The sequence below is a fragment of the Haliaeetus leucocephalus genome, unplaced genomic scaffold, assembly GCF_000737465.1.
Source record: "Haliaeetus leucocephalus isolate CR32 unplaced genomic scaffold, Haliaeetus_leucocephalus-4.0 Scaffold184, whole genome shotgun sequence".
In the NCBI taxonomy this organism is placed as follows: domain Eukaryota; kingdom Metazoa; phylum Chordata; class Aves; order Accipitriformes; family Accipitridae; genus Haliaeetus; species Haliaeetus leucocephalus.
Window position 1 is genome coordinate 5,170,009 of NW_010972620.1, and position 26,334 is coordinate 5,196,342.

The window sequence follows — 26,334 nt, forward strand, 5'->3', positions numbered from 1 at the left end:
TTTTACCAGGGATGAGCAGTTCCACTTTAAACATGTCAAGGCAGGAACCAAAACCCTTTCCTCTAGTAGCCTGCATGGCAAACTAGAAGTGACCACAACTATGAAATCTTGTAATACACCAGAGACCATGTGGGGTTGTGGGATCCATTGTCTACAGCCCCTATCGGAAAATGGATGAGCTGGTTTTGTGGTGGAAACCCCCTCCCCTCCAAGAGTACCAGATTTTTCAAATCATGCACGGACATCAGCATTCCCACCACTCCTGCCAACAAGCTTGAGTTGACTGCTGCCTCTTCAGTATATGGTGTCTATTTTCACAAGAGCAGTGATACTACTCCAAACAGTATTTGGGGCAGATATGGAGGATAAAGAAAGGAAAAGGACATGGAAGCAGTCAGTGGAGTCTATACTCATCCATTTCAACAGCTTACCAATCTTACTGCCACCAGATCCAATTTCTTGGCTTCCTTAACTTAAGGAGTTACTTAAGAATCCCCATGCTTTATTTCTTCCAGTTTCTCCCTGTTCCTTGTACACCCTAGAAGGATCAATCATGTCTGAATCCAGTTTGTTCCCCTCCAGTTTACTCCGCTCCAAATTTCAGTACAAAATGGAAAATCCTTCATGACTCCAGCCCTCCCCAGGTACCGGTCACTCTCCCATTCCCTCAGCCCTGCTCCCTGAGGTGCTAACTTAAATCACCACTTCTCATGCTCTATCCATGAGAACATCTTTGCTAAATACAGCCTATAAAGCCTCTGCGAAGACCTGGGTGCTCTTTGTTGACTGTAAGGAATCAGACAGTTAATGAGCAAGTCTTGCACATACTTGGTACTAGCAGAAATTGACAAACAACTCATCTATCTTCTCTAAAAATAATTATATAAAGTGCGTATTGCCCGTGTAAGTACACTGACAGCATACCACTGCCCTAGTCTACAGAGGAGATCTTGACACTTTGTCAGTCTCACCGAGTCACCATCTCCAGGAAAGCTCAGACACTCATGAGGCACCATAAAGCTCAGGTAGGGATACCAGTCTGGGTCATGGACACTGTTAATGGCATCAGCGTAGTTCTACGCTCAGTGTAATTAGTGAGACAAATTAGCCCAGATGCCATACCGGAGTGAGCAATGCAATTCTGCATTGGCTTGCACTGAACTGTGACGCTCAGTGTATGGGAAGCCAAACTCTGCTGGTCCTTTGTATTCCTTCTCATCCTCTCTCATGCTCTCCTCCCATCAGACCACAGGATTCATAATAAAGCACGGAAAAGCCATCACAAATATTCGGCTTGACATTCTGCATAATACAGGCACTGGTTATTTTTGTATAAGCCCAAATTAAGTCCAATCTAATGCAGCGTTACTAATGTTTTGGAGCAGGGAACACATACTTGTACAGGGTCAGTCAGTGACTGCTGAGAGCCAGGGTGCCTGTGACCTGCCCACACCGGGCAAGAAAGCAATGCAAATTATATGGCAATATTTACATCCAGACACAGATCTCCTTACACAGATGTATGGGTGGCACATACCCGTGTGCATGTACAGAAGCCAGGTTATCTGACCTCCGTCAGATACTATCTGCAATTCAGGACAGAAGAACAGAAGAATTTATTTTGCCTCAATGCTAGCAGAGAATGCTTTTTGCCAGAACAGCTCACTATATTGTATGATAACTGAATGAAGCTAATTTTCAGCGGAGTCTATCTAACAGCTCTTAACTGGTAGAAATAGTTCAAGGTCTTCAAAGTATACAGTGTTGCATAGCCCCTGATTCACACATTCTGCTAATAACTGCCAGACAATTGTATTGAATTTATTCAAAACCCATTAGCCGCAGAAATTCATATTCTTCGATTCTGCCTTCAGATACATGTTATATTACACTTATATTAAGGTTAATGTGCAATGCCAATTCTTTCACAAAGGAACTGCAAATATTTGAAGCTACAGTATCTCTTACTAAGGTGTCTGTTTTACAAGTTTATTGTTTCTCTCTCGCAATTCCCCTTTCATCCCTGCCCCTGCCAGGAGAGCTGGGCTGAAAAAATGGCGAGAACATTAGAGCAAATACAGGCACATATTAAGGAAAGTATTTGAGACAGTCTTTGTACAGCGTGCATATGCTACCAGCATTACAAGGATTTTTCTTTCATCTGCTCCTTCAGAGATGAGTCTCCAAAATACTTAAAAACCGCTTTATAAATATCCTTCGAAAAACCATCATCACATCTTCAGAGCGCTGGTGCGTTAAACGCCTGCCACTGAAGAATGATGTTAAAATTTGGGAGGAGTCAGAGGTGGAAGCTGAGGAGCAGAAGTAGCGAGAACGCAGGAATGTTTAAACAAGAGAGCCTCAGTGAGAGGCTGGGGCATGTGGGTACTTTATAGAGAAATAATACACACGTAACATTTATGTTATAAAAAATGTTACAGGTAGGCAGGCTTCTGTAATTTATCTAATACTCTTTTATATTCATGCTTCCTTAGGTTTCATGCAATTTATTAAGTTTTCAGCCTTGCCCGCAGCAAAAAGGATAAACAAAAGCAGATGTGAAACTCCGTTTTTTAAGGGCCCGCCAACCTCCTGCAAAGCCTGTAACCAGCTGGGGAAGCCTGATTACCTTCAGCTCTGCACTCGCCAGTCCAGCCGCCCTCTCCTCCTGCAGCAAGCTCCGGACTGAGCCCTAAGGTGGCGCGCCGTGACCCACGGCACACCACGTAGGTCCTGCCTCTTGAGAAAGAGGCTGTTTGTTCCCCTCCGATCTCTAAGAGTTTGGTAGGAAATGTGTTTTGTTGGCCAAGGGTTAAGTAAACCCCAAGAACAAAGGAGCCCGGAGAAGAAGGGAGGACCAGGACAACAAGGGTGACCCATGTCCCTAGCTGGTCACAGAGGACATTGGGATGGACTTCATGAACATTTACACAAACAAAAGGCAGACCTATAGAGTTTGTTATTGCTCAGCAGGGGATAACCAAGAGATTACAACTTCACTGCACCTTCGCTAAAAGGCTCTCATTAACATCAAACAAGCAGAAGCTTCAGGAAAATTTGTGTGTAAGACTTCACCATCCTCGCTCCCGTAAGAGGAGGTACCACACTGCAGCACAGGAGACATTGGAAAAGCACAGAGCGCTACAAACGTGTTCCTAGAAGACGTGTGCCTCTGTGCAGGCTGCCCTGCCGGGCATCACACACAGGACCCAACCACGCAGGAGAGTACGGCCCAGCGCATTACCTGGGCTCGTGCACCATGCCAGCCAGGTTAAAGTCAGCTTCAGTCTGCAACATGATGTGCTGGGCTTGCCTTTGGCCAGCTTAGGGAGTGGTGGAGGAAACCCACCAGTCTCTGTTCCCATCCATCCAGAAATACCTTTAATTAAAGGCCAGGGGGGAAATGGACATGCAAGACTATGATACTTCCTACCATTACATCGACTCCTCTTTTATTGTTGCAGCCCTATTTCTGGAGATGGAAGCCATCGAATAAACACACTTGACTCCACAATCTTGATTTTAACAGAGGGGCTGTCTCTGCCCTGACAATCTTGCATCCTTGAGGACCATAAAATTCAACTAAAAACCACTAGGTTGCAGGTTCTCTCCCTCCTACACCCCATTGTCTCAAAGAAAAAGATTCAGCCATTTCCTATTTTGCACAAATCAAGCAAGCCTCTGAAACCACTTAACCCTCCCTGCTATAGCAGCTGTTTCTCAGACATTAACAGATTCCAGATTAAAAGTCTCATAAGGCAAAAGGGGTGAGAAGGGAGGGTGGAGGGGAAAAATCCCAGCTCACAGGGTGCAGCTGAAAAATAACAAAACGGCTTTGAAACTGGAAGGGCAACTCAGCCGCACTGCCGCGGCGCTAGTGAGCATACACATAATGAATTGGGGATTCCCCATGTCAGGGCCGGCTCGGAGCGCGAATTGCAGAGTTCCAGGGAGGATCAATAACTGTCAGAAGGAGAAGAAAGTGAGCACTAAATTCGCTCGCCTTTCATCTTCAACAAATGGAACAGAAAATCTGATGGATGACAGAACCTTTCGTTTCTATAGCGTTCTTGTTGAACTAAAGACTAGTGACATTGAGATGATTTTCAACATGCACTTCTGTAGATCCAGAAGCAATTATAAAAATAAAAATAAAAGAATTCCGTTACAAAGAAGCCCCCAAACCAAAAGTAGTAATTCGGAAGGGCAGGGTAAATAAAAAATATTAATGAAAGCCCGTGCCAGTGGTCAGCCCCTAGCATGTGAGAGTGCAGAGTTTTGGAAGCATGGAGTACATTAAACACAACACACCCCTTGCCTCCCCCATAATTAAGTTAGAGATGTGAGAGCAAAAGCAATAGAGGCTGTCTGCTTAGTTTCTCTGCTTGGCAGGGCACCACACACACATGCACACAATTTCTCCTCTCCTCCATTTGTGAAAGCGGGGCGGGGGGGCGCGGCGGGAAAAGCCCAAATGAGTAGATAAACAAAAAACCCAAAGCAAACAAAAAAAAATACCAGATTTCAAAGAAGGAACATGCTACTGCTCAAAGAAATGCCAAAATCTCTTCTCTATCCTTTTATTTTACTGTAGACAGTCACTCAACATATCAGGAAAATTATATTTAAAAACCCCAACAACAACAGAAGGGAGACAGGACCTTTTGTACAATCCAGCTGGCTTCTGTACCTTGACTTTCATATCAGATATTTATTTTGGCGTGTGGGCGGTGGGGGAAGGGGAAACATCTCTGGACACCTTATGACATACTTCGCCGTAGTGTAACAGCTCAGAGCACGGAGGTACATCCCCGATTGTTGCCCGTGAATGCCGAACATGCAATACAATAACCTACAGTGCCTTTGTTCCATACAGTATCCCACAAACAAACCACAGGGAAAGAGGGGTGGGGAGGGGGGGAAGTCCCAGCAAAGAATGCATGATCGGTCTTTAACCTTATGATTCAGCCAAAGAGGTGGCATTGCCCAAAGCCACCGCTCAGGTGAGCTTGGGACAAAATGCTTTCTCGGAGTTTGCCCTCTTGTCCAAGTGGGCTGCCGGGGTCTCCCACCGCTGCAGTAAGGCGTTTGCAGAGGATGTGCCACTGAACCCAGCTCAGAAGAGGCATGTTTCTGCCACTGAAATGGAAACTTAAAAGCCTGCAGAACAAATGCAGTGACTCAACTCGGTATAAGGGCTTGGTGTAAAGTTCAGAAATTGGCCTACGCATGCTAATTCCACCTTATGGCATGTGTGCGGGAAGGCTGTTCCTGCTTTCTCAGTGGAATAAAGACATTAAATGCCCAGCTCCAAGACGCTAGACGAGCTGATGGCAGAGCTGGCGATAAAAAAACGAAAGGAAAAAACAAACCTTGCCCCTTGTATTTTAATCCAAACAGACCACGCCACACAAAACCGAGATTAGCACAGCCTCTCTACTATCATTTAATGCCTACCACAGGCTCATTGTCTTCGCAGCTCCCCGGCCAGCACCAGCTCCGCACCACACCCTGTGGTTTCCCACTGACGCACAGGCATTCCTGCCGAACCGCGGCCCTGCAACCCCATCCCGCCCGGCAGCCACCCAGCCTGCGCCCGGCCAGCCCTCTGGCTTTGCTTTTTGGGGGACCAAGAGAGTTAGGAACCCAAGGACACCACTCCGACAGCCGCCTCTGAAACCGTGAATTTCTCAGTATGTTCCTCCAGCCCGGCTTCATTCATTTATTTCAGAAGAGCAAGGCTGTAAATAGCCACAGCCAGTTTATAACTGCTGGGTATCTAAGAAAACAACCTCCTTCGGATATTGTCCCCTCAACCCCGTCCTAAGAGAGTACCAGCAATGGCCCATCTGGAAATCGGCACCACCTAACAGAGAGAGAGAGTTGCCTGGCATCCCAATCAAATGATCAGGTAATTTTGGTATCTCAATCAAATTGTGGTTTGAGAAATGAGGCCTCGTCTCCATATGAAAAAGATAAATCAATCTGGAATACACAAATGCAATTTTAAAGGAGAGTATCTATTCTAGATCAAATACAGATGCAGAACCCACAACTTCAGATTAACAGCATCTTCCCAGTTTAGCTTAATCTACTTTGAAAGCGAATTAGTCTGCACTAGGCAGAGGCACTCTTACTCTCCAACAGAAGCATCCTCGCACAGGAGCTACCATGAAGTAGCTCCTCAAGCGCAATCCTGTGTGTAGACGAGGCATTGCTTCCCGCAGACTGGAGCCTCTTGCTGTGCCTTCACTCCTTAGAAGCTATAAAAAGCTGCTGATACCGAAGGGCTGCTTTGCTTCACCTCGTAGATTAGTGCTTCTCAGTGCTGGGTTACACAGCTATTCACAGCCTCCCCAGCATAATGAGATGCCACCGTTAGCTGAACAGTATTTTTACAGTCTGGATTTTTCTCCACTGAAGGCAACTTTTTTGCCTCTCGGAAGGGTTTGTAAAATATCCTCTATGTTAAAATAAACAGAAGCAATCAGCGTTGTCTCCAGGCGGGATCTCCTCGGCACATCTCGAAAGGCTTTGCACGAATTTTCCAGCGCTCGACAAAGAGCATCTCACGGGGGCAACGCACTCCAGCTGATTGCACAATGACAGCAAGTGCCAGGAAAACTCCAAGTCTAATCTGAGAGCTGACACTGACTCATTGTGTGGGCTTGGGCAAACCACTTAACCTCTCCGCATCTCAGCTTTTCTGCCCATAAATGAGGGTAATAATACGGAGCTCCGTCTTCCCCCAGGGACTGATAGGGAGCCTTGGGTTTGTATGGCACTTTGGAAACATGAAGTGCTACATAAGTGCTAAGTACCATTATCTAGAACTTCTACCGTCACCTCCACATGCGGGTGCAGCAGATGCTGGTGAGAAATGGCCCGCAGGAAAGACTCCGGCCAAGCTGAACGTACACGTTTACCCTGAGGTTTCACCGGGAAGACGTTCAAGCAACAAAAGGGAGATTTAAAGTCCCCTCCTCCCTCCTCATAGAAACAGGAGCGATTTCTAGGACAGCATTTACCCAGTGCAAGGGCAGCACAGAGCCATACAGGAGTCCATTCATCCCTTCAGACGGGTACAGCTCTCCTGTTGACAGCACAGGGGGAGGGAGAGCATCTCACTTCAGTGACCATATCTCAAATCTGCGGCCGTTCTCAATCACACCTCCAAACACCCAACCAGAAAAACAGTAGCGTTTCTCTGACCTTTTCACTGAAACCCCACCACACGCCCCTATCTCCCCAGACTAGCTCAATATTCACTGCAGAAGCACGGCAACAAGAAGTATCCAAACCCTTACACCACCCAGCACGTGCTCACTCCAGAAGGCGGGCAAGCAACATCCAACTCTTACAAAGCGTGACTTAGCCCGTTTCTTGCTTTGCTAGTTTCCTGACCTCCACAAGCTGGATTCAGGTCCTTCAAGGTGAAGGACATGAAAGCACAGGACGCCCAAGCTCCACAAGCTCCTCCAGGCACGTCCTAGAGCAAGGGTGGGAGACAAAGTGGAGTAGATGCCCCGCTGCTTACGCTTCACCAAAACCTTAATCAAATAAGCGAATGTTAAAGATGCTCTTCATCCTGGACAGCTGAGCTGGAGCATGCCTTGAAGGGTTATAGACACCACACGTGTCTACAAAGAGCATTTTGTCCTCAGTGTCCCCATCTCTCCCCGCCTACCGGTTCATGTAAACTTGAAAATTAACTATTTGCTAATTGGGACGTCTAGGAAAAGGTGGCCCTGAAAACAACTGTAGCAACTAAACAGATACACAGATGGGCTGTTTAGCCGACCTCTCATGAACATGTTCTGCAATGGCACTAAAAATAGTGTTGTTTCACCTGGAACAGCACTTAAGCCTCTCTAGGAGATGGGGAGGAGCAGGGAAGCCAAGATCTCTTGTAGGCTGTTATTATCAGTAATGAGTTCATTTTCAAATCAAAGTTGACTGTTATTCATGACTAGAAAGGGGTGGAAATTTCAAAACAGTCCTAAGAAGATACTTCGAAATACTGATTGCTTTCCTTCTGTGTTTATATAACGCACAAATCCAGAGCAAGCCAAGCTAGATGAGCATTACACTGTGCTCTGTAACAAGCAAGAGAAATTCATTAACTGACAAATCTAACCGCTTTCTGTGACTACACCAGCAAATGAATTCAGTGGTAAGGACACTTGCCAAGACGGTGAATTTTATGCAAGTACTGGAGAATCCTTATGGAAAATAAACTTTTATTAATTAAAGAGTATCATTCGCTGCTCAACGCAGGGAACGGAAACACATCACATGTTCCCCATCTCTGCTCAGAGGAGCTCCAACACCGACCGGCTCTGAAGAGCTGCTCATGGATGATCTCCAAGGCAAAACGCTGAGACTAGTGCATGAGTAACAAAGTTTCAAGAAAAATCACGATCCCTTCAGTGATCCTTAACTAACAGGAAGAGCAATTCATTTCGCTGCACGAATGATTAATTATAAAATTATTAAATCCAGCTCTACTCAGGATACTTACCCAGGGAACCAACTGCTCCAACATGTCAACAACTTTTGTTTTCTGAAACCAGTATCAATTCAAAACACATACGGCGCCAGATTTTCCACGGAGGACCTGGCGTGCACTTTCAGTGCCCAGCATCTCCAGTCCTGGCCAGACTCTGAGAGGGGCAACAACCCACCCTCCCCGCTCTGGTCTTTGGAGACAGCCTTTCTCAAAGAGGACACTGCAGTTATTTTTACCCTCTTCCCTCTCTCCCATCAGTGTGAAGCACACAGGGAAGCATCTGGAGAGCAACGGCTGACTTTCCCCATCCTTACGCTCTCCTGCGTGCTATCTCCCAACCAGGAATTTGGGGAGAAGCCTGCCCACGAGCACGAGTTTTGCGGCGTTGCAGCGTGGAGCATTCACGGAGGAGGCAATTTCCCGCCCGGCAGGAAGGCGGCGGAGAGCCCTCGGCGGCTCCCAGCGAGCCGCAGGCAGGGACGGCTGCGCGCAGGCAGGGGACGGGGGGCAGGGGAAGCAGAAATTTGAAAGCAGGAGAAAGTGCGGGGCTGCGAACATGCATCCGAACACAAAGCAGCCGGAGGACGCACCAAGGCAAAAATGGGATACCTTATTATTCCATAAATTAAGTTAAAGCAACCTCAGCACATCCCAGACCTTTAATACTGGGCTGCTGCACACCAAGCAAGTTGGCTTCCAGCCTGCAAAACATTTCAACTTCACCCAACTGAGGCAAGACCTGCGTTTTATTAAAACAGGTTTATCTTCCTGCAAATAAACCTCAACAGCTTTTGCGCCCTGAAGAAGCAACTTCAGTTTGCCGTCTCTCCCTCCCGCCCCCCACACCCACAACAAAACATACATTCAAAATCTGGTGAGTAAAGAATTTCCAGTTACAGCTTTCTGAACCTTGCCCACATTGGGCTGGTATGCAACAGGTTTCAATGTTTGTTTTCATAATAAATAAAGCAAAAGTATGATGAGACAAGCAAGCTCCTTGTCTCTCCTCTGCCTTCTTTGAAGATGGCTTTTTGTTTTGAGACTTAAGCAAAACTGTAAAGCGGTTAATAAAACAAAGGGCATTCCCTATCTCACATTTCAGTCTGTTCCAAATAATCTAGACAACCTTAAAATATCCAAGCTTGCCTGTCAGCCGTTTAATGAAGAAATACTAGTAAAAATTAAAATGTAACCCCTCACAAACACTTTCCCTGCTTCTTAAATATCTATGAGTTTGCCTCATAATCTCATTTTTCCTGATAAAAAGCAGAAGAAAAAAAAGAAGAAAAAAACATTTTCCAGGCAACCAGCAAAACCTAAACAAAATTAAAGAAGCGTAAAGCCCAACTTGAACAGCAGACAAGTATGCAGAGAACAGTGTGACCTTTTCTTATCACCCACTGACATGCTTAATCGTTTCCAAACAAAAAAATGCTCTTTTCCGCCACTTCTTCATTCTGCGAGCACCTCCAGCGCCCGCATGGCTGGTAAAGAGTTAAATCTCCCACTATCCCCTGCTGCCTGCGAAAAATCACGGAAACAATTGAGACATTGTCCAGTGAACAAGACTCCCAGGGACTGACATTTTTGTTTATGTCCCAGTTCTCAGCCTGTCAATTTTCACTCCCAACGTTAAAAGCCCGGCTTGCCCCAATACAGTCTGCCCTTAGCTGAAAAGGCTCCACTTCATTTATTTTATTAAAGCTATGGCGTGTTTATGATTCAGAGCTCTCCCCATCCAAGGACCTGTTGGTCCCATCCCCCTGCCTTCCTCGCCGCCCTGCGATAGCGACTTCCTCACTCCGAGGAGGCTTTGCAATGCCTTTTGCAGAGCCGTTGCCGGGAAAATAACTACGCTTAGGCTAAATACCAATGTTCGCATTTTGCTGCAGTATGAAATACGTATTACTGTACTCTAGTCCCTTAAAATAGCCTTTGATTATTAACGGGCATAGGGTAGAGGGGAAGGGAGTTGGATACTGAGCCAGAGTGGCAGGAACTTCAAAAAGAAAATTAAAAAAGAAAAGAAAAAAAAAAAGAAGAAACCCACACCCACTCCCGATACCCAGCAGCAGACTAGAAAATACATGTAATGGAGTAAAACAAACATCTTGGAGCAAAGCAGCATTTTCTCGGCTGCTCCGTGGCTGCATTTCCTGCTTGCGTTTTCATAATGACCGGAGTGTCAGGCCCAAAATATATCCCTCTCCTTCACCCCCGCCATCCTCTCCCCCCCCATTCCCAGCACTTTTTTTTTTCGTTACGCTCTCAATACTTTATCTCCATGAAAAGCACACACAGCGGTCACCAGCGTTTCCTGTTTGCCGAGTGTGCTTTAACTATATCACACCCTCCGCCGCTGCGCTGGAATGCACAGCATATGGCATTGTGAAAGGGTTTACTGTCGAATAATGGCAGCAATGCAGTCCTGCTGGTTTATATCAAACCCTGTCACTCTCTTCACGGAGGTCTCTCTCATGCTCTCCAAGAGGCGAGGTAAAACACACACACACTATACACGCACGCTACTTCGAGTCTCACGTGGGACCTCAGCAGAAGCCCACCTGGATCAAGACCTGCAAACTCAAGGCGAGGAAGACTGCAACTTATAAAGCGGTGACTCGCAGTCACTCGTGATTTGTTTCGAATCTTAGTCCCCATAATGTCTGCAGGATCCTTTTATAGGTAGATGAAAGGGCTGTTAAAAATTTTTTAGTTCCTCACTGCAATTCCTACGGGCACAGCCAGCGTGGGCTGGAGGACGGCTACGTGCCTGAGCCCCTCTTCTCCAGGGAGGCAGGGCTGTCAGCCTGAGCAACGGCCTGAACTCCAGCCTGGATCGCAGCTTCATCTGCCCTTGCTTTCAAAAATCGGCACCGATATATTTGGTTATGAAAACATCCACGTGAAAGCCAAACGTACACCGCCACCTTTCACTTTGGGTCAAAGTTTCAAAACTGCATTTTCATTTAATTGCTCACAGGTTTGTTTGGTGGAGATTTTTTTTTGGGGGGGGGGGTGTTTAAAGCAACTTTAAAAGAAAAAGACTCACAAATAAATAAATAAATAAAGTGCTGCTCCCAACTGCAGTCAGGTTTAGCTAAGACGCTCACAAAGGTTATACTTCAAAGTGCTTTTTGTGCACATCTTGAAATGCCTTCCCATGCCCGGATGCATTCGGCCAGCAGACGCTAAAACGAGTAGCAATACTTTTAAAGCCCATTGAAATGCATCCGTCCACCCTCTCTTCATAAAAGGAAGCCTTACTTAACAGGCATTTATTATTGCTGAACTAGGGTTGAAAGTTCAGTGTCCTTATAGACCAAAATTATCAAGATTTCTGAGTTTGCAGCCCACGTTTAAGTCCTAATGAGCTATTGTACCACACTCACTGCTATTAACTCTTTGATGTCAGGAACCCATGTTGCTCTCTTAAACGTCTCACAGATGTCCAAAGGAAAAAGTGCAAAGCTCACCTGTGCTGAAGGACAGTGAGCAACTGTATTTTTTTTTTCCTTTAGTCCCCTCCAGCAAAATATGCAGAGACAACTACAGCGTTAAATATGCATGTCAAAGACAGGCTAGCCCTACCAGTTTGGACCGTGAACTTCGGAGTTGGGGGAGCTGTACATCACTCCCAGCTTTACCATGATCTGATATGCAAAACACATTACCTTTCCGGGAAAGGGACACGAGCATACGGTGCCCATCACGCCACACAGACACAGCAACCCAACTGCTGCTGTGCCTTGCACTGCACAGCCCCATCTCCCCTGGATCTGAGTTCTCTGGGGCAGGGATAACAACTCGCTTTTCTGAGAGTAGCTTGCCTGTTAGATCCTCTTAAATACAGGTAACGATAAAGTGATAATGAAATTATCTTTAATTTGCACCAAGCGCTTCGACCTGCTTATTTCACAATCACAGCAGTGAAACACGGTGTCCCCAGGGAGACGTCACCACCAGGCTTTGATGGCACTTGGGAAGAGAAGGGTCCCTAATTTTCCAGCCCCAGACTAAGGCACCTGATCCCGACCACCCGCAAATGGGAGCAGGACGATGCTTTAATGCAGGAGTCACGAGCCCAGCTCGGCACCCGGGCAAGGAGCAGCTGAGTCGGCCAGAAAGCAAACAGGCCGCCAGCTCTTTGGCCGTTCTCCTCTCCCATCAGTGCTGGGGCTGCTCCCTCACATTTTCTCACCGTTTACTCATCCCACAGATTCCTCAGTGCAGCGATCTGAGGTGGCCAAACGATTGCCTACGCAGGAACGGAGCTTAACAGTCCATCTACGGTGCGAGCGGACACTCCCTGGACGTGCTCCGGGCATGACGAGTAGAACAAGTTACTGCAGGGTGAGCTTCACCGAGGTCTTACAGCACCTCTGCAACGGCCCGGCCACACGCTCAGCTCTGGACACAGACGTGAGCGAACTTCGCCTTCAGTCCAAATGGCATCTGCTACCTCACATTTACCCCTTGGGCAGCAATCGTGGAGCAACCGGCATGCCTCAGATTCACACCGGAGCTTATCCCAAGGTAACCTGTCCTGGCCATCAGGGCCCTTTAATGAGGAGCAGGTTACTTCATGTCCAGTAAACGACTTCCCTCCAAAGAGCTCGGCATGCCTGAAAAGCTTCGAGATGGGGAGTCAACATGGAGCAGCTACGGCTTTAGCAATTCAAACCCTTGCTTGCTTCATATTAATTAACCATGTAAGACATGCCCAACATGCAGCGACAGAAGTTCTGCCGCCAGGGAAAACTGTGCGCTGCAGCCATTTGGGGTTTTCTAATGATACTGCTTCCATGTAGCTGCTTGGCAGGAGAGGCATTCACGGCCGTAAATGCACACTAAGAAGTCTGGAGGCTTTTAGGTCCCTTCACTCTGCTTTCCTCCGTAAAATACCATTTCCTTATTACAGGGCAGTCACATCCCCAGAACACACAATATTGACATTGCAGAGCTCTGCGGGCATACAACAAGGCAAAATTTTGTTGTTTTGTCTTTCCTCTCCCAGACACTATCCTTCCAGCCAGGGGAGGAGACCATGGAGACTTTTTGCACTTCCCAGTGGGCAAATGAGCCACAAGAGACCAAAACCCTCCTTCAGGGCATCTCCTCCTCCTACAGCCCTGGGAAGAAATATGTCAGCACAAGGACAAGCTCCAGGGGAGAAGAGCTCGGGACACGCTATTCCTTCTCTCCCTCCCTTTCCCTTCTCTGTACTCGCTAGCTGGGGAACAGGCAGAATCCACAACCATCTCTCAGGAAGGGGCTTTATTTCATATAAATGCTCATTTCCAGAGCCCCAGCTCAGGAAAGTGTCACTATAAAAGACAATACTTTGAGCACACACTTAAGTGTTGTCCTGAACATGGATGGACACCAGCTCACGTTTAATGATTTCTTGAATCAAGGCCTAAAAAGTAAAAAGGAAGGGGAAGGGGAAGCTAGTTTCCACAGTAATAGTAGTTGAGAAGTCTTTGAGTCCTGCCAACAGGAAAAATGCGTGTTAGAGAACCGATTGCCTCTCCTAGGAAACCAGCACAGACCCACCTCTTTCTGCAGGCTAGCACTGCAAGGCCCAGGGACACCATCAGGTCCTTAATTTGCACCAAGAAGAAAGTAGAGGGGTAGGGTTGTAAAACAAACAAACAAAACCCCCAAAACAAAATGAAACAACCCACCACCACCACCCCAAAAAAACCCAAACATTTGGTTACTTTTTAATGCCATCAGGGAGGCTAGTCAGAAAGCACCCTTCCTCTTGTATACACACACATATGGGTTCAAAGCACGCGTGCCCAGGACCGTGCCCTACCAGCCTATCCCTCATTACATATATATCATTCCTACACAGACGAGCCTGGCTGCAGAGCTACTGCTTGTTGCGGCAGAGGAAGGACTGGTTCAGCTCCCCCAAACTTCCTAATTCCAAGATACGAAACATAAGGTACGTCTGACAAAGGACTCATGGATACGCAGGATCCCGATAGCACCTAAATAGCACCAAAAGTAACATTCCTGTAAGGTCTGATATATGTTATGATTTTAGGTTTAGATTTAAAAAAACTACTTCAGTTTCTTTTTTTTGTTTGTTTTCCTGTGCGGCTACAGGGTTTTTTGCATGCCTATAAAATGCAGATGTGGAAATCATCAGTTTCTCAAAATCAACTTGGGAAAGTTACTTCACATCTTCCTGGCCACATTGGTAAAACAGAGGAGTAACCAATGCTTCCCCATCTCAGGAAAGTGCTGAATGATTTTGCTCACCAGTATCTGTCAAGTACAAGCAAACCTTCAAGGCAAGGTCCCCTGGAACCAGATCCTTGCTACCAGCCCACTGCATATTCAAAACCAAAGTCTCTTTGACAAAAATTTCTAGCTTCATTTTGTGAAATTAGGCACAGAACATCGCTTGGGGAGAGATTAGGGATGGAAGATTGTTTTACGAAGGCATCACTCCTTGTTATTTGCAACATCTCTAACTCTCCAAAGGCTTCCAAAATAGGTCTGCCCCTTGCCAAATAGGTCTGCATGGGACAGAGGAGAAAGCATCCTTCCTTCTCTTTGCGTGGTGCCTTACTGGGCAGCTCCAGTTTCTTCTGTAGGAGAGAGTACAGATGTCTATACAGCCCAGAAAGTGAAGTATCCCATGAATAATCTAATCCCAAGCGACATGAACTCATGAGAAGAGCAATAATCCCAGGCTTGACCAACTTGGCAAACAAATGGTCCTGAGCCCAGCAATGCCAGCTTCCTTCCTTTCTTTTTAACGATAAATACATGCTGTTTTCTTTACTACAGCACCTGGACACAGTACACAGACTTTGTTTAGACAGAAAATAGGAGGTTCCTAATCAAGTGGGCTTGTCCGTATGGGGAACTTTTTGTGCAAGGGCTCAAGTGTGAATTGGAAAATGCAGAACAACTATTTCGAATTATCTCTCCGTGTGGACACTGTTATTCAGCACTAAGAGTTTCTTTGTGAGATTTAGCTTAATCCGTTTCCAAAGCGGATTAAGCTAAACCACACAAAGGACCTCTTACTGCTGAGTAAGAGTGGCCGCATGGAGAGATAATGAGGAATAGTTATTCTGAGACAGCTACTTCAACTGCATATTTGGGCTTTTCCGCTCTGCATCGACAAGCCCAAAGCTGTACTGGAAGGGGAGGACTGTGGTTCTAGAAATTTGGGAAAAAACCAGTACCGGGGCCATATCATACCCATTAAATCTTCTGCTCTGCGCACGATGGTTGCTCCTGCTCCAGTCGGCACGGGCTCTGGCTCCAAACCAGGCTGCATTATTCAGTACCTACTTCTCTAAGCTCCAGATTGAATCCAGCCACAAACTTCAGCTGTAGACAGGGTGCGTGGGGAGAAGGACCTGCGGCGAGCGGCCCTGCCAAGTCTGCCACCCTCGGTACACATCATCTTTGATCTGACAGGCTCACCCATCTGGCTCTCCAGTATCACCCGGTGCTGCCACGGCTCTTCGCCCGCTGCCAAGGCCGAGCCGCCACGCGCTGCGGCTGCTGCTGCTGCGGCTGCTGCTGCCGCCGCCGCCGTCCTCGTGCACGCCCCGGGCTTCGGGGACAGAGCGTCTGCGCTCTCGCCATTCCTCTCGGCACAACCGCTCTGCTGTGGTAGAGCTGATAGCTCGCCGATATTTAATTTTAGGCCCACGCAAGTCCCTGGAAGTTAATTTAACATGCATGCTCCAGCGTAACATAAACTGCCATGTGATTGAATCTAAAACACAGCTTGGGCTGCTCTGTGCTAAAATACTCTCTCCTAAACCATCTTCCCAGTGTAGGTTTCTACCCTGAAATGTTGCTCTCTGCAGTTTTACTGTATCCCAAACTAGCTAGTCTGAAAGGGTCAGAATTTAGGGACACATATTTGTGCCACATCTGGGACATAGTGGGTATTTTATAAACAAAACATACAGGACGTAAGGCTGCAGTAGATGCACTTTGAACCACACTGAAGACAGCATAGTTACGTCTTTCTTAAGGATCTCTGGTGAGAGACAAGCAAGCTTTTGTCTTGCTTCCCCCTCATCCAGAGGGCTCTCAATACTCAGATACGTCAGAGAGAGATATACCAGATATATTTTGGTGTGCCACCACAAACCAAAATGTCAAGTCTCAGGGCTCCAGCTCAGCAGCGGGAGCTGCAGCACAGCCCCTCCAGGAAATCAAAACTGAAGCTGGTTCACTGCAGCATCCTAGGCTATAAACTTGCTGCTTCAGGAGGACTTGCTGAGCTGTCTCCAGTAATGTCAGAGAAGCCCGGCCCTGCCTGGGAGCAGGGAGCACTGGAGCCATCTCAAGGTAAGCCACCCCAGCGCCCAGGAGCCAGAGCCTTTGCCGACGCCAAGGACCAGGCTCTCCTGAAGTCAAGCCAGGTGATTCATGAGACATGGATACTCAACAGATTGCGCCGAGTGTATCATAACACCCCTACTCAGCTGCCTTCTCCTGGAGCAATGCTTAGGGTTGCCAACTCCTACGATTTTAGAGTCAGTCTAGCAATACTTGCTATTTTTCTTAAAGCGTAGTAGCCTTGAAGTCAAGTGTTTAGGGAAGAACCTCAGACTCCGCTTACAGCACACAGCAAGCTCCTGAACTGCTGTAGAGAGAAGTTTGAGAATGAGCAGAGTATACCCTGCAGGCTCAGGAACCAGAGAAGAAATAAAGAGAATACAAAATGTATTATTTAAGAAATAGAAAACAAACAACAACAACACAAAACCCCCTCCCCCCCGCCCCAATCCTCATGATCTTTTGAGGCCTGACTCATGATCCTAGAACAATTGGGGTTGGCAGTACAATACATTTTAAAGCATTTATTCACAGCTGAAATATCCCAACATCCAAATACTTCAGAGTTCTTGGAGCTACTCACAGATCTCCTGACTACAACCAAGCGTGACAATTCATCCCAGCTGCCAATCCAGCCCCAAGGTGTCTTCTGAAGGTGCTTTAGTGCTGACTGATGTTTGCAGAAGCATTAAATTCCTGCTCACTTCACAGTAAGAGGTACAAGCCTGCACATTTCCCCAGTCTCAGCGTTAAAACAGAGGGGTTACCTCCAGTACCTAAATAAGGTCTGTAGAAGACAGACATTGTGCCACAGAGTAAACACAACGGCATGAAGCAGTTCCCTGAAGTCTGAACTATTTTGCAAACATATCAAATTACCATGTGAATTACTTTTAAGGAGTCCACATTTCTCCTGTGCTCTACACAAACCAAGCACTAGGTTTCCCATTCATATTTAGTGGGTACTGAATATAATGTGCGTGTTTTATAGGAATCCATCCAAAATAATTTTGTTGGGCTGCTGGTAGGTGAATTCTATACTTAGCCCTAAACATTCAGGTTTGAACGCAGATTTTTTTTTAAACACAACCCTTCCCAACAAAAAAATCAAAAGGAATTAGTGGTGAAAGATGTAGCCACAAAATTCTCAGCAAGTTTAATTTGTTCTGTGGCTTAATTCCATACAGCTCTGAAAATTCAGGACAAGATGTTTGCACACTTTTGGGCATGTATTAATGAAACATTTTGTTTACTTTGCAACTGCCAGAGCAATTAGCCAAATAAAGTATAGAGCATTTAAAAAGGAGAGAGTCACTAAAGGAGCTTTCCAATTAAGTCTGCACAGCTATTTCTGCAGCGTGAGGCTCGGGGATCTGTATGTTGAGTCCATGCACTCCGGCGTGACCTACCTGCCATCAGGGACTGCTTAGGATACCGGCACAGCTCAGACGCACAGCCCTCTCCTCCTCCCCATGCATGTGCCCCTCTCAATACCAGGCACTGACATGAATGATGCCCAACTCCTTCCCCCCCAACACCACCATGTTCCTGCAACTCTCAACACAGTCTGCGTACTCAGAGGATCGCCCCGCAGATCTCCAGGGAAGAGGGTGTCCCATCATGGGCTCACGCAGCCTGAAATCCAAGAACCATCTCAAGAGGTTATTGCAGAGGAAGAACAGCCTCTCTACTACAAACTATTAAAGACAAACAAAGCAAGAGCTTTAAAAGCCCTCTTGGGGCACTGCGAGTGGAAGTTGCAAGATTACGCTTCCAGATGGCTCCGTATATACAGGACCGCACACATCTGGATGCACCCCACTTCTGGCCTGTTTGAAGGGACACTGTAGGTGAGTTTTAAAATCTAAGAGAAACTTCATGATTACTTTGTATTTGTTTCTTCTTTCAAAGTGCCTAAGTGCAAACCACACAAGACAAAGAAATTAGGGACCGGGCAGGGCAGACTGCACAGCTTCAACTCTAACCGCTCTGGGAAACAATTCCTGATCCCTCCAAGCCACCCAGTAGTCCCAGACACCCACTGTCCACGTACATCGAAGGGGATGAGAACAGACAGTACATTTCAGATAGTTTTGCCTTCAGTTTTGCTTGTCATATTATGTTTTGAAAACACACTTTTACCTCCTTAAGAAAAAAAAAAAAAGGAAAAAAATTAGATACACTACTGCACAGTGATTCTTTGTTCTTGGGGATTCAGTCTACTTTATGGCTGTGTTCATTACATATTAGAAAACCCAGGCCAAATAGTACTAGAAGTCCTCCCCCAAGGTAACATTTACATTTGCTTCAAAAGGCCTCCCTACAGAAGAAAATGCAGGAATTTTTTAGACCTTTAACTGTTTTGTAAGAAATATACCGTACCAAACCACCACCATTTTGGGTTCTGAACGTTTTTCCCTGGCACAAAGGAAGCTAAAAGCAAGTCTTTGTACAGCCAAGACAGCAGGAGGCAGGATCCCGGGACCAGTCTTTCACCCATACTCCTGCCTAAAACAGGGTATGGCTGAGTCAGAGTATTTACTTTGCAGAGAACAGGGAAGAACAGCACTTTTTCTCCTTAAGGTTGTACGAGTGCATGCGTAGATAAAAAAGGTTTTAAAGGAGCTTGCTTTCTGTAGCGAGCACATTTTGGAAATCCTTGCACAGACATACCATGCTCATTTACACTTGCCCGTCCACACCGCAACAGAAAATTGTCATGTGAGAATCCCACTTCTAGGGCTCCCTGATCTCATCCTTATCACCAAGATGGTGGCACATGCGTGGAGCAGATCAGGTGCACGTTGAACATGGGATTTCAGCACAACTAGCACCCTACCTGCTTAGAGGAGCATACAAGGCACCCAGCTAGGGTCTGCTTCACACCCAAAAACTTCCTGCTAAAACTGTTTTACAGAGTCTTAATACCTCCAATGAAATCAAAGGTCAGAAAAAAGAGGGCAAATAACAATAAAAACCCTTAAAAAAAAATCCCAGCCTCATAATAGTACTATCCGCAGGCTGAATTCAAAATTTTGACCTAGCAAGCTTAATAGCATACTATTAAAACAATTTTTCCCCCAGTTTTCTTTCACCTTTGGACACAGATAAGCAGCATGACTGTGCCAGAGCAAGATGCGAGAGTCTTACAAGACGAGTGAAGCACCTAAATGCAAATAAATGCATTGGTCTTAAATGGAGCCTCATGCTGTACCTTCCTCAAGACATGCTGAACATAATTTCAGTTTAATATTCTGTTTCTCATTATGGGCCTTGGAGACTCTCTCAAGCACCATGAAAAGCAGTATTAACCCAGCCCTTGGCACTGGGGGCAATCCAGCCAAATTATTCATGCTGGTCTTTTGCTTCAATTTTTGTAGTCTTAACTTAATGTCCTTAAACAAAATCTGAAAGGAGGACAGCTGACAAATAGTACAGACTTTACTTAAGACATTACAGACAGCCATATTCTGCAGCCCTGAGTCATTAAGCTAAAAACCCGCGCTGAAGCCAAGTGGAGTTTCATCGGGGCTTGGGCGTAAAGGCTGCAGCCCCGACACGGAGCTCATAGTAATCAGAGCCAAGCACTGAGAAGCAAGAACATTAAGAAAAAAAAAAGGAAAAAGGAAGAAAAAAAATAAAGAAAAGGAAAAATGAAAGAAAAAGAAGAAAAGGAACCCCCCACACTCTCCTTTCCTGTCTTTGTAATCCAGCTATAAAGATTAGCTTCAAATCCTCATTTCAGAGATAGAGGAAAGATAAGAAATGATTTGCAGGTGTTAGCATTTTCCTATAGATCTTCAGGGCAGCACAACTGATTTCAAGAAGAAAAACTGGCATAGGTACACTTGGTGGGTAGACAAGACACAACAACGTGGGTGGAGAACCAGTTTCTATCCCTATACGTTACACATTACGCTCACACAGAAACATCAGCGTGCCCGTGAAATACCCCTCATTGTTCCATAAAAGATTAATTGCGTTTTCACGTACCCAGAAATGGGTGTAGAGCCTCATGCAAGAGCGGCCAGGTCCCAGGTGCTGTGTGCAGGCAGAGCAGCGACAAACAGGGACACCAGAGAAGGCTGACACATCCCAGGCCAACTGGCATCTGCAGCCACTTCATCTCTCCTGAATGCCATTACCCACTCTAACTTTATTTACCAAAAAATAAGACCATTTTTACTCTGCAGAATTAATGTGGCCTGGGGTGGATGCCAGGAAAAAGGGTGGAAAAAGCTGCCCCTTATTTATTTATTTTAACAGAACAAGGCAAAACAGTTTGCTGCTAAAAATAAACATTAAACCTTGCAGAACCTCCCCCCGCCAAAACCCCACTGCTCCCCCCCTCACTCCCTCCTCCGCCTCCTCTCCCTCCAACATTGTAAGTAGCACAAAAGATCACATTACAAATGCCAGCTGTGTCTCTTTTGGAAGGTGGCCTCCATCTCGGAGGTAGTATATGTTCCTCACGGCCTAAGTGGTTGCTATGGTAAATATGCTTTTTATTGAATAGCAGAGTGAAACAGCTTTTAAAGAGACCCATAAGAACCCCATAAATGGTCAAAATACAAGGCAGATCAACCTCAGACTCCCTGGAAACAGGTTTCTCTTTATTTTCCAAAATGATTGTGATTTTTGAACCTTTTTTTTTTTTTTTTTTTGTGCATTTGTATTGTCCACTTATCTCCACCTCACCCACACCCAGGTGGAAGGGCTGGAGAGGGATGGGAGAGCCGGGACCCCAACCAGCCACCTGGCACAATGAGCTGCTTTGACTTTTAAAGGCAAGCACCCACGCTTCTGCGTGGCAGGAGGCTTCAGGGACAGCGGATGCTCAGCACTGGAAAGCGCAGGTGGTCCCCAGCGAAGCTACCCACCAAACTCAGCCTGCCCTTCCAGGCTGCAACCAGCCAGGAGAAACCTCCTGCTCCCTCACCATCGCCTCCTACAAGCCTAACACCACCCCACCATGACAGCCCCAGAGCCCCAGGAACGCTCCCGTCCCCTGTGCCAGTCCTCCACAACAGCAGTAAGAAAAGAAGTAAAATGAGGAAGTTACTTTGGTTAATCTCTTCCTAAGAATAAGGTGACGGCAGGTTTGGATGGCTGTAGATTTCTAAATAACCAGCCAAACACCTTTTCTCTGATCTCTTCCTCTAGTGACGACCCAAGTGGATGGGAAGGAAAAGCAAAGTCACTCTGAAAAAGTGAAGCAACCAGCGCTAGATATCAACTAGGCAAATACGGGTCTTGTTCCCATCACTCTCTGCCACACTGAGGGATGGTTTAGAAGCTGTGGACTCTAAAAGATAGGAAACCTTTTTTCTTTCTAAATAAAGAACTAAGACACTCATAGCAAAGAGCTGACACTTCTCATGTTAAAGAGACAACAATGGAAGAAGCAGCTCCTCAGAAATGTTTAGTACGATTTGAGATTTCTAACAAAACAAACGTGTGCTTTGGACGATCTACCAGCTACGTCAGCTTTAGACTGTATAGCAAAAGATAAAGAATAATCAATGTTTCTTTTCCTGGGAATCACGGTATCATCCAATGGTTATAAAAAAAGTCTAAAAAAAACCAAAAAAAAAAAAACCAAACCAAAACACACCCAAACATGTAAAACTGTAAAACTTGATGATAAAGTATTTCAGAAGAAATATTCTAATCCACTACGTGCCATCTTCTCCAGAGGTAAATTTCCCAGAAGAATGCTCAGAGCTAAGATGCTCCTTAACAACAGATGGCACTAACACTGGCTATCAGTGAGGATGGGCCAATGCATATCGCCCCTCTTGCATAACACCATATAAACAAACACTTTCCTTTTAGACCTCTATGGATGCTATTTTAGAAAGTAAAATAAAACCCCAAACCCCTCTCATGCAAATTTGATTTGAACATTTCAAATTCAACATTGTTTTTACAACAGAAGCAAGAAAATTTAACCGAGAACTGAAAATTTAAGTGAGAAGTTAATAAAGCTATTTTTAGCAATGCTACTCATTGTAAAGAGAGTTTCATATTTTGCAGGTAAGTAGTAAACATTTGATAACACTTTTTAGACTAAATGAGAAGTCATCACAACACAAAGGGACATGTGCTCTGTTGACCTTGCCTCTGCTGAGCCTTCACCCAGGTAAAATGCTGACCAACTCTCAAACTTTCATTCAAGATTTTGCAATAGGAAAAGATTTTTTTAGTAAAGGCCATAGAAATGGCTTGGATTTTATTTTTTTTAATGCTTTCCAGAAGTGTCTCTTCATCCTCTTCAGTTCAACATTGTCAGATGTGTAAACCAGCCTGATTGGACTTCACTGCCACTAAGTAATTCTGCAGTGTGTAAATTTAGAGCATTTTCAACTCTCTGCTCTCCTACGAGGCACATGAATGATAATTTCATAAACAGCCCAGCAACAGCAAATGTATTCCCTCCTTTTACCATGGGCTCGTTAGGGTTTTTGTTTGTTTTTAAGTATTTCTCTTTTGGTTTGTGTAAAAGAAAACTGATGACAACCAATGCTATTAATGTCAAATGCCTTTTTTTTTTTTTTTTTTTAAACAAAGGAAGAACATCTTTCTGCGTTTACTTACAACAATGTGTGCTGGAGATGGAGACCTAGCATCCTTGAGGGCTTGTCTACTCTGAAGGCTCCCTGCCTGAACATCAAGCAGTGGCCATTTCATCTGCAGATACTGGATGGAGGAAACAAAAATGGGGAAAGAAAAATGAGTTCAGAAAAGAAAGGCAAAAAAAATAACAAATCTTAGGTAACATGGGTAAAAAGATAAAACTTATGCAAGGAACTGAAACAAAAATTAAGACGACTGCATGTTTGTGGAGACAAAATCTGTGCAGAACACTAACCATTTCATACCACCACATTACAGTTCAGGAATAAGAAAATAAATCAGATTGCAAAGACAGTATTACATTGATTTTACTAATCGTAGCAAATCTAGAAGAATAAAACCCACGCAGAAACAAAATATCAAAACCATGGAGAGGATGGGACAAGGCAGGGGAAGAAGGTGCATTATCAGTCTCAGGAGAGGGAAAACACGTATTGTGGGTTAAGAATATGATCTCATTATTTAAAGGGTCATCTGTCAGCCTTCCTTCAACAAATGCACCATGCCAACTCCTCCAGCTTCCCAGCACTGTACGAGCCCTAAAGGCAGAGGTCTACCCCAAAAAGACCCAACACTGCTGGGTCTTGACACCTATTTTCTCTACTTTTCACCATTTCTGGAAGTCACCGTGGATTATTTTCTTCTTGCTCATCTTCTGTCGGACAGCCCTGAAGGGACTTGCACAGTGTAACTTATTCAATTACAAGGCCAAACTTAATAAGCTCTCCCGTTGATGATGTCCAAGACAGAGTACAGCCTGGTGCACTCAGGCCCAGCTGTGCGGGCCAGGCGCTCAGGGATAGCCACAACTCCTTTATGTCACTGTCATCGGCAGATAGGCTGAATACACACAGTCTGCAGCATAAGGGGGTGTTGATTCAAAAGCAAAAAAAAAAAGCTTAACCACGCTTCAAGAAGGAGCAGAACGTTCCCACGGATTTAACCAGCATCAAATATCGACGAAAACTTCTGCTCTCGGGCATGCACGTCCTCTCGCTAAACTCACTGGACAAGCCATTGCACCCCAGCCAGATTGCACAGCGGAGCTCAAGGCTTCCACCAAACAGGTGAAGTCTCAAGCTGGTACCCAGATTGCTGCATCAGAAGTGCTCGATTCTGACCAAGAGCAGCCCCACAGAGAAATCAGTTAGCCCAAACAGACTTCTGCACAGTACATCTAAATATAATTTCAGCCCAAGCTTTTCTCTCTGCATGGTGCTGCACGGTGCCAATTAGGCATACTGGTCAATAAGCGATCTCTAAAAGCCCTGTGTCATGCTGGAAGAAATGCGTACTGCCACATACCTTCAGCCCCCTCCCAGAACTAAGAAAAGCAGCTGTACACATAGATCAGGCCACTGCAGAAGATCCTATTTAGCACTAGACTCTGGTTGACCTAACAGATGTATTCCTAGAAAATATCTAGAGAAATAGTTATGTTTACCCATTCCTTTTTTCTTTTTTTTTTCTTTTTTTTTTTTAGTAAGAGTAATCTTGAAGGAGAACCACACACAAACAACCCCCACACCACTGCAGGCGAACAACGGAAGCTGTATCTAAATCTCCATGAAGGAAGGAAGGAGATCTGGTTCCATGCTTTCAGCACATCACTATCACATTTGCTCACGTATGCAAAACATTTGTTAGCATGCAAGGCCTGTTTGCTGCAAGACCCTGGGCACCGAGGTGACCAAAAGCAGGAGTCAGCAGGAGGATGCATTACCAATTCCCATCGCTTGGAGGGCCTGAGATTTCTGAGCTACTGGAATGCAAATAAACAAAGCCATACTCTGGATTTGTGCCCCATACAAGTTCCTCAAGTTCCAAGAAGTCTTGTTTTTATTCATCTTCACATTTGGGATTTGTGCAATGTGGACCAGAATGTTTCAGCACTTCTTAAAAACAAGAAATAAAACCCAAACACACCAGAACTAGTCTACCATAAGTGTCATTTCTAACTCTTACGACTTGATTGTAAGCCTCCAGATATTTGATCACTTGTATCAAATCCCTGATCTTCAATATAGGTGACCACAACACAGATGTTAAAGTTGAGATGATGTTAAAGTAACTTTCTAACCCTTTGTGGTTTCATAAAAGTGCTTAAAAATGCAACCCAAGTGCACAGAAAATGGACCCAAAACCTAAGCTGACCAAGAGCTTCTTAACTTGAGAAATCTGATACACCTCAGATTTGCAGATGGCACTATTAAACAAGTCAACTGCTACATTTTTAGAAGTCCATCAGTTGTCTTAGACAGTGATCGTAACACCACCACATAAAGGGGCGTCTGAATTTGCAGAAAGGGTCCTGATGGGTCACAGCTACTACCGGCTTCCTCAGGTTTTCCAGCCAGCTAGTGAAGTATTCTTCCCTTCTTCCAAGGGAAACGTCCTCACAGGACGTATGCTTCACAGTACACGACTCTGTTTCAAACTCCACAACCATTTTGGCAAGTGAGAAGTTACCGCTACCACAGCTAAAGCACTTACAAGGACCTGCCAGCTCAACCAGTGATGCTTCAGGAAATGGCCACTAAGCCATTACCCACCAAAATAAACCAACTGCCCTCATTTTTCCATGACCACTCCATGGTCACGAGCAACCCCGGAATATTCCTACAACCATGACAACCCATGAAGGAGCTCAGGTCAGCAGCTGTCCTAAAACTCCGGCCAAGAAACACGTGGGCTTCTCTGAGACTGCTCCAAGGGCAGACTGAGGCACTGACACAGCAGCATGAGCAAGCTCACATCAGACCCCGTCCAGTCATTAATTATTGCAGGGATTAGAAAGCCTTCAGGACTGTCAGTTCTGCTGGTTTTTACTAGCAATAAATCCCCTTAGAAGAAACAGAGCA

The 26,334-nt window shown here is 45.5% G+C and overlaps 1 protein-coding gene across 1 annotated transcript in view; it reads right to left on the reverse strand.

Moving 5' to 3' along the window:
- TCF7L2 (transcription factor 7-like 2 (T-cell specific, HMG-box)) overlaps positions 1 to 25,922 on the reverse strand; it is a 119,047-nt gene extending 93,125 nt beyond the window's left edge. The window contains exons 1-2 of the mRNA XM_010564988.1: positions 25,806 to 25,922; positions 23,435 to 23,536 (exon numbers count right to left, since the gene is read on the reverse strand). Coding sequence (XP_010563290.1) covers positions 23,435 to 23,536; positions 25,806 to 25,922 — 219 coding nt within the window. The remainder of the gene's footprint in view (positions 1 to 23,434; positions 23,537 to 25,805) is intronic.
- Between the last annotated feature and the right edge of the window lie 412 nt (positions 25,923 to 26,334).